At 49.6% G+C, this 13,039-nt stretch overlaps 1 protein-coding gene across 1 annotated transcript in view; it reads left to right on the top strand.

The window, feature by feature from the left end:
• Nucleotides 1–13,039, top strand: part of atg2a (autophagy related 2A) — a 174,866-nt gene that overhangs the window by 148,886 nt on the left and 12,941 nt on the right. Inside the window, exons 32-36 of the mRNA XM_041181922.1 lie at nt 686–821; nt 4,581–4,799; nt 10,832–10,933; nt 11,629–11,713; nt 12,412–12,586. Of these exons, the coding sequence (XP_041037856.1) occupies nt 686–821; nt 4,581–4,799; nt 10,832–10,933; nt 11,629–11,713; nt 12,412–12,586 (717 nt within the window). The remainder of the gene's footprint in view (nt 1–685; nt 822–4,580; nt 4,800–10,831; nt 10,934–11,628; nt 11,714–12,411; nt 12,587–13,039) is intronic.

The following is a 13,039-nucleotide window of genomic DNA, read 5'->3' as shown; positions in this document are numbered from 1 at the left end:
TGGCTTCGTTGTGTTGAATTCCCTTCCCCTTGCCGCTAACCTAGTGACTTTCACTGGCGGCGCGGCTCCAGTGTACAGAACGTACAGCGCCGAAACCTCCTCTTTGACTCATTCCAGTCAGGGAGGGATAGGGAGTCAAGGCTGCTAAGTGGAGCTCAGATATAGGTCAGCCATGACCTGATTGATTGACAGGAAACAGAACAGGCTCAAGGGGCTGAATGACCTCCAAACACACACACAGCCTCTTTGAAATATCTTTGTGTCGGAACAGGAGGAGACCATTCAGCCCCTTTGAAATATCCTTGTATAGGAACAGGAGGAGGCCATTCAGCCCCTTTGAAATATCCTTGTGTAGGGACAGGAGGAGGCCATTCAGCCCCTTTGAAATATCCTTGTGTAGGGACAGGAGGAGGCCATTCAGCCCCTTTGATATATCCTTGTGTAGGGACAGGAGGAGGCCATTCAGCCCCTTTGAAATATTCTTGTGTAGGAGTAGGAGGAGACCATTCAGCCCCTTTGATAAATCCTTGTGTAGGGACAGGAGGAGGCCATTCAGCCCCTTTGTAATATCCTTGTGTAGGGACAGGAGGAGGCCATTCAGCCTCTAGGAATGTTAAATTGGAATGGGTGCCAAGCGCAGAAGCGTTTGCTGTAACCTTTGTGTTTCCTGACTTGTTTGCTGCAGGATGAAGCCGGTGTCAGTCAGCGCCAGGAGCTCACCGTCCCGCTCCGCCTTCCCCAACCGGCCGCAGAACACGTGGAGGACCCAGGGCGGCAGTGGCAGGAACCACGAGATCCTCATGGAGATACAGCTCACCAAGGTAGGAGGAACTGACTTAACTAACTCCACAACTGCACGGGGTGGGGGTGGGGGGAGGGGAGGGGGGGGCCAGTCCTCCGCCGCCTGTCTGCACCCACCAGATTCCCCCCTCCAGCTTTCCTCACTGCTGAATCCGCCCCCTTGTAACCAAGTGACCGCTCTCCATCCTCCTGCCTCATTAGGCATTCAGTTGTTTAACATGGGGTGGGGGGCATGTCACTAACCCCGTCTGCCATCCACACCCGCTTTACAGCAGGGCTCACAGGATGGCTGTTTTTATTGCTGTGAATCCTGGCTGATTTCCTTCACAACCGCCGCCACCGCCACACACCCACCCCCCCCACCAAACGTGGAAGCACCAACTGCAGAACTCAGACTCGCTGAGATCTGCCAGGATCAGGGCTCAAACTTGATGCGCTCCCTGGTTTTTATGACCTTGTCGGTCCCAACTGTGGGTCAGCGGTGTCTCCTTTGAGCCAGAAAGTTCCGGGTTGTGGACCCGCTTCGAAGATTTGAGCCCACAATCTAGGCTGAAGCTCCATTGCAGTACTGAGGGAGTGCTGCACTGTCAGAGGGTCAGTACTGAGGGAGTGCTGCACTGTCAGAGGGTCAGTACTGAGGGAGTGCTGCGCTGTCAGAGGGTCAGTACTGAGGGAGTGCTGCACTGTCAGAGGGTCAGTACTGAGGGAGTGCTGCGCTGTCAGAGGGTCAGTACTGAGGGAGTGCTGCGCTGTCAGAGGGTCAGTACTGAGGGAGTGCTGCACTGTCAGAGGGTCAGTACTGAGGGAGTGCTGCGCTGTCAGAGGGTCAGTACTGAGGGAGTGCTGCACTGTCAGAGGGTCAGTACTGAGGGAGTGCTGCGCTGTCAGAGGGTCAGTACTGAGGGAGTGCTGCACTGTCGGAGGGTTAGTACTGAGGGAGTGCTGCACTGTCAGAGGGTCAGTACTGATGGAGTGCTGCACTGTCGGAGGGTCAGTACTGATGGAGTGCAGCACTGTCGGAGGGTCAGTACTGATGGAGTGCTGCACTGTCGGAGGGTCAATACTGAGGGAATGCTGCATTGTCGGAGGGTCAGTACTGAGGGAGTGCTGCACTGTCAGCGGGTCAGTACTGAGGGAGTGCTGCACTGTCAGAGGGTCAATACTGAGGGAGTGCTGCGCTGTCGGAGGGTCAGTACTGAGGGAGCGCTGCACTGTCAGAGGGTCAGTACTGATGGAGTGCAGCACTGTCGGAGGGTCAGTACTGATGGAGTGCTGCACTGTCGGAGGGTCAATACTGAGGGAATACTGCACTGTCGGAGGGTCAGTACTGAGGGAGTGCTGCACTGTCAGAGGGTCAGTACTGAGGGAGTGCTGCACTGTCAGAGGGTCAGTACTGAGGGAGTGCTGCGCTGTCAGAGGGTCAGTACTGAGGGAGTGCTGCACTGTCGGAAGTCAGTACTGAGGGAGCACTGCACTATCAGAGTGGAAGTGCTGAGGGAGCGCTGCACTGTCGGAGGGTCAGTACTGAGGGAGTGCTGCACTGTCAGAGGGTCAGTACTGAAGGAGTGCTGCGCTGTCAGAGGGTCAGTACTGATGGAGTGCTGCACTGTCGGAGGGTCAGTACTAAGGGAATGCTGCACTGTCAGAGGGTCAGTACTGAGGGAGTGCTGCACTGTCAGAGGGTCAGTACTGAGGGAGTGCTGCACTGTCAGAGGGTCAGTACTGAGGGAGTGCTGCACTGTCAGAGGGTCAGTACTGAGGGAGTGCTGCACTGTCGGAAGTCAGTACTGAGGGAGCACTGCACTATCAGAGTGGAAGTGCTGAGGGAGCGCTGCACTGTCGGAGGGTCAGTACTGAGGGAGTGCTGCACTGTCGGAGGGTCAGTACTGAGGGAGTGCTGCACTGTCAGAGGGTCAGTACTGATGGAGTGCTGCACTGTCGGAGGGTCAGTACTGAGGGAATGCTGCACTGTCGGAGGCTCAGTACTGAGGGAGTGCTGCACTGTTGGAGGGTCATTGCTGAGGGAGTGCTGCACTGTCGGAGGGTCTGTACTGAGGGAGTGCTGCACAGTCAGAGGGTCAGTACTGAGGGAGTGCTGCACTGTGAGAAATGCCATCTTGCAGATATGTTAAACCAAGGCCCCATCTGCCCTTTCAGGCAGACCTGAAGCTGCCATGAGCACTATTTCCAAGAAGAGCAGGCCGGGGGAAGAGTTCTCCCCACTGCCCTGAGCCCGATATTTATCCCTCAATCAATATCATTCAAAAAATTGAGATTATCACATTGCTGCTTGTGGGAGCTTGTTGTGCGCAAATTATAATGGATTTTTTAAAAATTCATTTATGGGATGTGGGCGTCACTGGCTGGGCCCAGCATTTATTGCCCATACCTAGATGTCCTTGAGAAGGTGGTGGTGAGCTGCCTTCTTGAGCCGCTGCAGTCCGTGTGGTGTAGGTGCACCCACAGCGCTGTTAGGGAGGGAGTCCCAGGATTTTGACCCAGCGACAGTGAAGGAACGGCCGATTTATTTCCAAGTCTGGAAGGTGAGTGGCTTGGAGGGGAACTTGCAGGTGGTGGTGTTCCCATGTGTCTGCTGCCCATGTCCTTCTAGATGGTAGTGGTCGTGGGTTTGGAAGGTGCTGTCGAAGGAGCCTTGGTGAGTTGCTGCAGTGCATCTTGTAGATGGTACACACACTGCTGCTACTGTGTATCGGTGGTGGAGGGAGTGAACGTTTGTGGGTGGGGTGCCAATCAAACGGCTGTTTTTTCCTGGATGGTGTCGAGCTTCTTGAGTATTGTTGGAGCTGCACTCATCCAGGCAAGTGGGGAGTATTCCATCACACTCCTGACTTGTGCCTTGTAGATGGTGGACAGGCTTTGGGGACTCGGGAGGCGAGTTACTCATCACACGTTTCCCAGCCCCTGCCCTGCACTTTGGGCATGGTATTTTTTATGGCTAGTCCAGTTTTGTTCTGGTCAATGGTAACCCCCCAGGATATTGATAGTGGGGGATTCAGTGATGGTAATGCCATTGAGTGTCAAGGTTAGATTCTCTCTTGTTGGAGATGGTCATTGCCTGACACTTGTGTGGTGTGAATGTTACTTGCTACTTGTCAGTCCAAGCCTGGATATTGTCCTGGTCTTGCTGCATTTGCACATGGGCTGCTTCAGTATTTGAGGAGTCATAAATGGTGCTGAACATCGTGCAACCATCAGCAAACATCTCCACTCCTGACCTTATAATGGAAGGAAGGTCATTGATGAAGCTGAAGTTGGTTGGGCTGAGGACACTACCTGAGGAACTCCTGCAGTGATGTCCTGGAACTGAAATGACTGACCTCCAACAACTACAACCATCTTCCTTTGTGCCAGGTATGAGAGTTTTCCCCCCGATTACCATTGACTCCAGATTTGCTAGGGCTCCTTGATGCCACACTCGGTCAAATGCTGCCTTGATGTCAAGGGCAGTCACTCTCACCTTGGGAGTCCATATTTGAACCAAGGCTATAATGAGGTCAGGAACTCAAACTGGGTGTCAGTGAACAAGTTATTGCTAAGCAAGTGCCACTTGATAGCTCTGTTGGTGACCCCTTCCATTACTTTACTGATGATGGAGAGTAGACTGATGGGGCGGTAATTGGCCGGGTTGGATTTATGCTGCTTTTTGTGTACAGGACATACCTGGGCGATTTAGGAATGACTAGGAGGAGCAGGGAAGGGAGGGAACGGCGTGTGCAGGTTTCTAATTGTCAATTCCTTCTCTGCGATTGCTACTTAAGGTGAGCTTCCAGCATGAGACGTATCCTGCTCCTGCCATCGCGCTCGAGAAAGGTCCACCTGAACTGCCGGCTCCCGAGCTGGAGGAGCAGCCGATCGCCCGGCAGGTCTTCATCGTCCAGGAGCTGGAGATCCGAGACCGCTTGGCCGCCTCCCAAATCAACAAGTTCCTTTATCTCTACACCAGTGAGAAGATGCCCAGGCGGGCCCACTCTAACATGGTACGTACAACAGCAGCCTGCATTTATCTAGCGCCTTTAACTCTGCCGTGCCCTGAGTCGTTTCACAGGAACGTTATTGGACAAGAACGTGACCCCCGTGCCACTTGAGATATTTGGACCAAGAGGTCGGTTTCAAGGAGCATCTTAAAGGAAGGGAGTGAGGCGGAGAGGTTTAGGAAGGGAATTTTTTTTTTCCTTTATTCTTTCATGGGATGTGAGCCCTTCCCTAATTGCCCTTGAACTGAGTGGCTCGCTCAGCCATTTCAGAGCCAACCACGTCGCTGTGGGGCCTGGAGTCACATGTAGGCCCAGACCGGGTAAAGACGGCAGATTTCCTTCCCTAATTAGTGAACCAGATGGGGTCTTTACGATAGTTTCAAGGTCACCATTACTGAGGCTAGCTTTATAATTACAGATTTATTAACTGAATTTAAATCCTACGAGCTACCGTGGTGGGATTTGAATCCATGTTGCCAGAGGATGAGCCTGTGGATTACTAGCCCAGTGACATTACCACTCCACCAACATCTCCCCACCATTCTAGAGATTTGGGCTGCCAGTGGGTAGGGTCAAAGAGATGGGGAATACTCAAGAGGCCAGAATTGCCCTACTAAACGGTAAACAGGTTAGACTTTCCACCTGTAAACCATGGAGCTGGGTCAGCCGGCATTTTCCTTCTGCCTCCCCACCCTCCCCACAGCCTCCGGTTCGGGCAGCACTGGCTTTCGGTGGAGTGCAGCTCCTTGCTGCTGCCGCGCCTTCGTAGGTTAAATGTTTGTCCACGGGGGTGCGGTGGTGGCGGGAGTGTGCTGATCACAACCAACAGCAGTGCAATACACACACATACTTACATACACACACACACACACACACACTTTTACATACACACTTACATACACACTTACACACACACACACACACACAAATACTTACATACACACACACACACTTTTACATACACACTTACATACACACTTACACACACACACATACTTACATACACACACACACACACACTTTTACATACACACTTACACACACACACATACTTACATACACACACACACTTTTACATACACACTTACATACACACACACACACATACTTACATACACACACACACACTTTTACATACACACTTACACACACACACACACATACTTACATACACACACACACACTTTTACATACACACTTACATACACACACACACATACTTACATATACACACACACACGCACTTTTACATACACACTTACACGCACACACACATACTTACATACACACACACACACACTTTTACATACACACTTACACACACACACATACATACCTATATACACACATACACACTTACATACACACACACACATACTTACATACACACACACACATACTTACATACACACACACACACTTTTACATACACACTTACACACACACACTTATATACACACACACATACACTTTTACATACACACTTACATGCACAATTACACACACACACAAACACATACTTATACACACACACACACACTTTTGCTTACACACACACACACACACATACTTATATACACACACACATACACACTTTTACATACACACTTACACACACACACACACACACACAACTTATATACACACACACACTTTTACATACACACACACACACACTTATATACACATACACACTTACACACACACACTTACACACACACTTACACACACACATGTACACACACACACGTACACACACACACGTACACACACACACACATACTTATATACACACACTTACATACACACTTACACACACACACGTACACACACACACACACTTTTACATACACACTTACACACACACACACACACATACTTATATACACACACACATACACACTTACACACACACACACACGTACACACACACGTACACATACACAAACACACACATACTTATATACACACACTTACACACTTACACACACACACGTACACACACACACTTTTACATACACACTTACACACACACACACATACTTATATACACATACATACACACTTACACACACACACACACACACGTACACACACACACACATTCTTATATACACACACTTACATACACACTTACACACACACACTTACACACACACTTACATACATACACACACACTTACACACACACACATACATACACACACACCCACACACACACAACCACACACTTACATACACACACACACACGCACGCTTACATACACACACATTCTTACACACACACACACACTTACATACACACACACACACACACACACTCTCACACACACATACACACACACACACACTTACATACACATACACATACACTTACATACACACACTTACACACACACACACACTCTTACATACACACACACTCTTACACACACACACCTACATACACACACACACACTTACATATGCAAACTTACATACACAGACATACATACCCAAACATACATACACACACATACATACCCACGCACACACATACACACACAGATGTACACATATACACACACACAGACACTTACATACACACATACATACTTACACACACACACACACACACACACACACACACACACACACACACACACACACACACACACACACACACCTGGAGTGATTTGGATCAGGAAACTTGGCTGAGGCCCTTCATTGGAGGGGACACAGTTTAAAAATAAGGGGCCTCCCGTTGAAGTTGGAGAGGAAATTTTTTTTTTCCCTGGGTGTCATGAACCTTTGGAACTCTGTTCCCCAGAGAACGATGGAGGCAGGGCTATTGACTGTTTTTAAGGCTGGGGTAGATGAGATTGTTAAGGGAGTCAAAGGTTATCGGGGGTAGGCAGAAATGTGGAGTTAAGACCACAAGCTGATTAGCCATGATCTTACTGAATGGTGGAGCAGGCTCAAGGGGCCAATTGGCAGCCTCCTAATTCATATGTTCGGAGGCCCCAGGGCATGGTTGGCATAGACCATGATCCTGGTATTTTCTTGGTCTGTGGAGGTTGAATTATCTCAAATGTCCTTTAAGGAGGAGTATACTTGTATTGGAGGCAGTTTCAGAGAAGGTTCGCTCAGCTGATTCCTAGAATGAAGGGGTTTGTCTTATGAGGAAAGGCTGAGCAGGTTGGGCCTATAATCACGAGTTTAGAAGAGCGAGAGGTGATCTTATTGAAAAATTGTCACAGCCACGTAAAGGCATCTCCTAAAAGTGGTCCATGAGCTACAAATTTGTATCTGTATATATAGCCCCCTTTTAATTTATGAGTGGTTGAATTTAAAAATAACCCAGCAGATGAACTTTAGTCTCAAACAAGATAAAGGTTAGCTTATTACAAAAGCTTCTGCTGAAAATTAGTTGAGTAAACAAAGCTACAAAGATTAAACCACTAATAAAGATAAAAACATACTTAAAGGTGAGATTTCAAATCGGTCTCTGTGAGATAGCGCTGCTGGAGCGTTGCTGAAACTCCTTTCTTTCCAAAGTGAAGGGGGTGAAACTTGAGGTTCGGTTCAGCAGCTGCGATGGCTTTTGTAGTTGAAGAATTGGAGTTTCCCTTTGTAGGTGGACTCCATAAGTACAACAGCTTTGGGGAGCAAGCGATGGTCCTTTTCCTTTTACTGGCGCTGTCAGCACGAATCCAGACTGCCCCTGGATTCCTTTTTTAGCAGACCAGTGATGTTTTCTGGTCAAGCTCCCGGTGACAGGGAACCCCAGCCCTCGCACATGAGTTGGCTGAGAGCTGTCGGCTGGTATGGGCTCCATGGCTTCTTACGACCTCCTTTATACAATCCAAAACACAAAAGTGGCTGCTCCCCCAAGCTGTCGAATCATGCTTTCATATTAGGTATTGGGTTAGCCCTGGTCTGGGGGCATAGTCCCACCCATTTGTCTTTTTATCCGAGGTAAGTAACCTTTTACAGAAAATGCTGGAAAAGCTCAGCAGGTCTGACAGCATCTGTGGAGAGAGAAACAAAGTTTAACGTTTGGAGTCTGTATGACTCTTAGTTCTGAAGAATGGCCATACGGACTCGAAACGTTAACTCTGTTTCTCTCTCCACAGAGGCTGTCAGACCTGCTGAGCTTTTCCAGCATTTTCTGTTTTTGTTTCGGGTTTCCAGTATCTGCAGTATTTTGCTTTTGTAATTAACCTTTTGAATGTTTCAGCCATTAACTTAAATGGTTCCCATTCTCCCAGGCTTGGTGGGGGGAGGTGGAGATAGGAAAGAGCTATAACACACCTCCAGGGAAGCCATTGTCTTAATGAGTTTCTGTTTACCCTTGTGGAAATGCGCATTGAATCCCTAATGTTTTCACACATCTGGATTTGTGTGCCTGTAATCCACTTGGAGCCTTCTAGATGCTTGAGCACTTTGCAGTTAGAAAGGCCAGTAGCTTTTGGCAGCCATATTTAAGGTGTCCATTTGAAAAGGAAGATTAGCTTTTGTTTTTACAAAATCTATAAGATGCTGATGGGGGCTTGAAAGTGACGAGGCTGAGCGGATGCTTCCCCCCTCCCTTTTTGGGTGGAGGGAGATCCAGAACTAGGGGGCACAGTTTCAAAATAAGGGTCCTCCCACTTAAGACGGAGATGAGGAGAAATTCCTTTCCTGAGAGGGTGAGCGTTTGGAATTCTCTTCCGCAGAGAGCAGTGGAGGCTGGGTCACTGAATATACTCAGGGCTGAGTTCGACAGACTTTTGATCGACAAGGGAGTCGGAGGCCATGGGGGACAAGCAGGAAAGTGGAGTTATTGACTGGCGGAGCAGGCTCGAGGGGCTGAATGGCCTCCTCCTCCTATTTCTCATGTGACATGTCCTCGGATCGTCAAAGATGTAATTTCTTTCAGAAACGAATGTGGAATGCATGCAGTTAGTGTGCAGTCCAGTTTTACGGTTGTAGAACAGTACAACACAGAAGGAGGCCATTTGGCCCATTGCATCTGTGCTGGCCCCTCCGAAGAGCTATCCAGTTAGTTCCCTGCTCTATCCCCATATCCCTGTAATATTTTCCTCCTTGAGTATTTAGCCTTTTGGAGACTACCATTGACTCTGTGTCCACCCACCATGTGGCAGTGCATACCAAATCATTACCACTCTGTGTGTAAAAACATTTTCCCCCATGTTGTCTCTGGTTCTTTTTTCCAGTAACCTTCAAACTGTGTTCCTCTGGTCATCAACCCTCCAACCATTGGAAACAGTTTCTCTTTATTTACTCTAAAGTCATTAAGGGTTTAAACAAACACCCTCCATCAAATCTCCTCTTGGCCTTCACTGCTGTAAGGCGAACAAGTCCCCAGATTCTCCAGTCTCTACACGTAACTGTAATCCTGGAACCGTTCTAGTGAATCTCTTCTGTACCCCCCTCCAACGTCTTCACGTCCTTCCGAAAGGGTGCTAGCTAGAATTGGGCACAACAGTTCAGCTTGGTGCTTATCCCAGAGCACTTGTGGTGGTGGGTTAGAGGATGATGGTGAGGGATGTTTCTCGTATTATGACCCTCTCCGCTTGCAGATGCTGGCTCTTGTTGGGGCACGGGTTCCCACTGACACCAGCTGCCCTCCAGTCTGGCACTCAAGCGACCACCTGATGCTCTTCCCCAGTCGCTGGAGCAATGATGATACTTGACCCACGGACCCAGATGCTGAATGTCTGTGGGGTGTTCAACTATGCAGGGTGGTGGCGGGGGGGCGCGCGCATCACATCAAAGCCCCATCCTGTCCTTTCTCAGTGACTGGACATAATGTTGCTGGGTGATCCAATGCTGGGGGACTGAGGCCCCAGTCAGTTCCTAGCTGATCATGTACTCGGTATGGGACAGTGACCGCCCTCGGGGGTCCTTGCTGGTTGATGCTGCTCAGTCTGCTCTGCATGAACTTATCTGACGGCGGTGATCTTTACCCGGTAAGATTACTTGGGGAGCTGAGAAGAGGGTTTTCATCTCTGCAGCATTGCAGTGATTGCCTTCGTATGTTTGTCTTGTAGCTGACGATTAAGGCCTTTCACGTACGGCCAGAATCTGGGCTTGGCGGTCCTGAATGCTGCCTACGAGTTTCCCTCATGCCACTTCGCCTCAACATTGACCAGGTTAGTAACTGAACCATACTGAAAATCTCTCGCGCTCTCTCTCCCCTTCTATCTCTCTCTCTCCCCCTTCTATCTCTCTCTCTGCCCCCTTCTATCTCTCCCCCTCCTTTCTCTCTTTCCCCTTCTATCTCTCTCTCTCCCCTTCTATCTCTCTCTCTCTCCTTTCTCTCTCTCCCCCCTTCTATCTCCCTCTCTCCCTCTTCTATCTCCCTCTCTCCCCTCTTCTATCTCCCTCTCTCCCTCTTCTATCTCCCTCTCTCCCCTCTTCTATCTCCCTCTCTCCCCTCTTCTATCTCCCTCTCTCCCCTCTTCTATCTCCCTCTCTCCTCCTCCTCCTATCTCTCTCTCTTCCCCTTCTTCTATCTCTCTCTTTCCCCCTTCTTCTATCTCTCTCTCTATCTATCTATCTCACCATCGCTCCTTCGCACCATGCTGCTCTCTGTTAACCTATATTTCATCCTCTAATTTACTCCATCTCTACCCTTAACTTCGCTCGGTCTCTCCATCAGCACCAAGCCATCTTATTGAAAGTTTCTGCAGCTATGATGCAGAGTCCTTTTGGCTGGTTTGATTGGGCCCCCTCCCTTATACCTTAAACGGGGGCGAATGCTCCTTCCCCGTCCCCTCCTCGCACCCGGTAACTCCTCTTGTGCTGGGCGTCTGCTGTGTTCACCTTCTTATCCATCACTCCCTAGGATGCCTTATTCTTCCTGAAGGATTTCTTCACAAGCTTTGCAACTGGAATCAATCCCGTTGTTCCTGTTGAAACTGCGGCAGAAGGTAGGAACGTCTGGAAGTCAACACTGTATCAGTGATGAGGTTAATAGCGTTGTAATGGGGTCAGAGTGATGCAATGGATTCAGTAACGCGGGAGTGCTGCACTGTCAAAGATGCCACCTTTCGGGTGAGATGCTGAAACTGGGATCAACCACATAACCCCCCCCACCACCCCATCTGCCCTCTAAGGCAGGTCCAAAGGCCACTATTGGGAGAAGAGCAAGGGGAGTTCTCCCTGGTCTCCTGGTCAATATTTAACCTTCAGCCAGCATCGTATCAAAACAGATTATCTGTTCAGTTGGCTCACTTGCTATTTGTGGGGTCTTGCTGTGCTTCCATGTTTGCTAACCCAACAGTGGTGGTCCTTTGGAAAGAAATAGGGGCATGTGGCCCCTCGAGCCTGCTCTGCCATTCAATAAGATCACGGCTGACCTGATCTTGGCCTCAACTCCCACCTTCCTGCCCTAATCCTTGACTTCCTTAGCGATTGATCAATTTTGGACACTCTCTTGAATGTACTCAATGACTGAGGTTCTGAGGCTGATAGTCCTGAGACGTGAAAGGCGCCCTGTGAATGCAGGGCTCGCTCGCCCGTAGCTACCTAGCCTGGCATCTCCAGGCTACACCCCCCCCCCACCCCCCCCACCCCCCCCCCCCCGGTCTTCGCTATTAACCCTTGCCTTTCCCACTGTCGATTGCAGCCAAGCCCGACCCCAGCCAGAGAGCAAGCGGAGCTTTCGACGCCGACTCCACCGGCAGGGACGCCGACTCCGGTCAGAGTCTGCCCGAGATGACCGCCTCGATGGAGACGACCTTCAGCGAGCAGAGCTCCTCGTCCACAGCCTCCTCTTCCGCCGAGCAGCCAATCTATTTCAGGTACAGCGCTGAGCCCCGGGGGACCCCTCCACACCGCGCCCTGGGCTGAATGGTTCTCTTGTTGTTTCTCACAGAGCTTTGGATTATAGAAGAACGCCTGTGTTGGCTCTCAGAAAGAGCAACTCGGTTCACCCTGCTGCCCCTGCCCTTTCCCCGTGGCCCTGCATTAATAGCCCCCCTTTCCAAGTATTTATCTAATTGCCTTTTGAAAGTCCCTGTTGAATCTGCTTCCACCGCCCAGTTCCAGATCACAACAACTTGCTGCGTAAAAAGTACAATTCTCAGCCCCTCCCTCCCATTTCTTTTGCTGCTTATCTTAAATCTCTATTCCCCAGTTACCGACATTGGAAAGAATTTCTCCTTATTTACTCCTGTCAGAACCCTTCATGATTTTAAACGCCTCTATTAAACCTCCTCCAAACCAGCCACAGCTTCTCACGCCTCTCCACACAA

This window comes from Carcharodon carcharias, assembly GCF_017639515.1.
Source record: "Carcharodon carcharias isolate sCarCar2 chromosome 37 unlocalized genomic scaffold, sCarCar2.pri SUPER_37_unloc_1, whole genome shotgun sequence".
NCBI lineage: Eukaryota > Metazoa > Chordata > Chondrichthyes > Lamniformes > Lamnidae > Carcharodon > Carcharodon carcharias.
The sequence above is the reverse complement of the archived record's forward strand: the minus strand, read 5'-3'. Positions and strand labels throughout refer to the sequence as shown.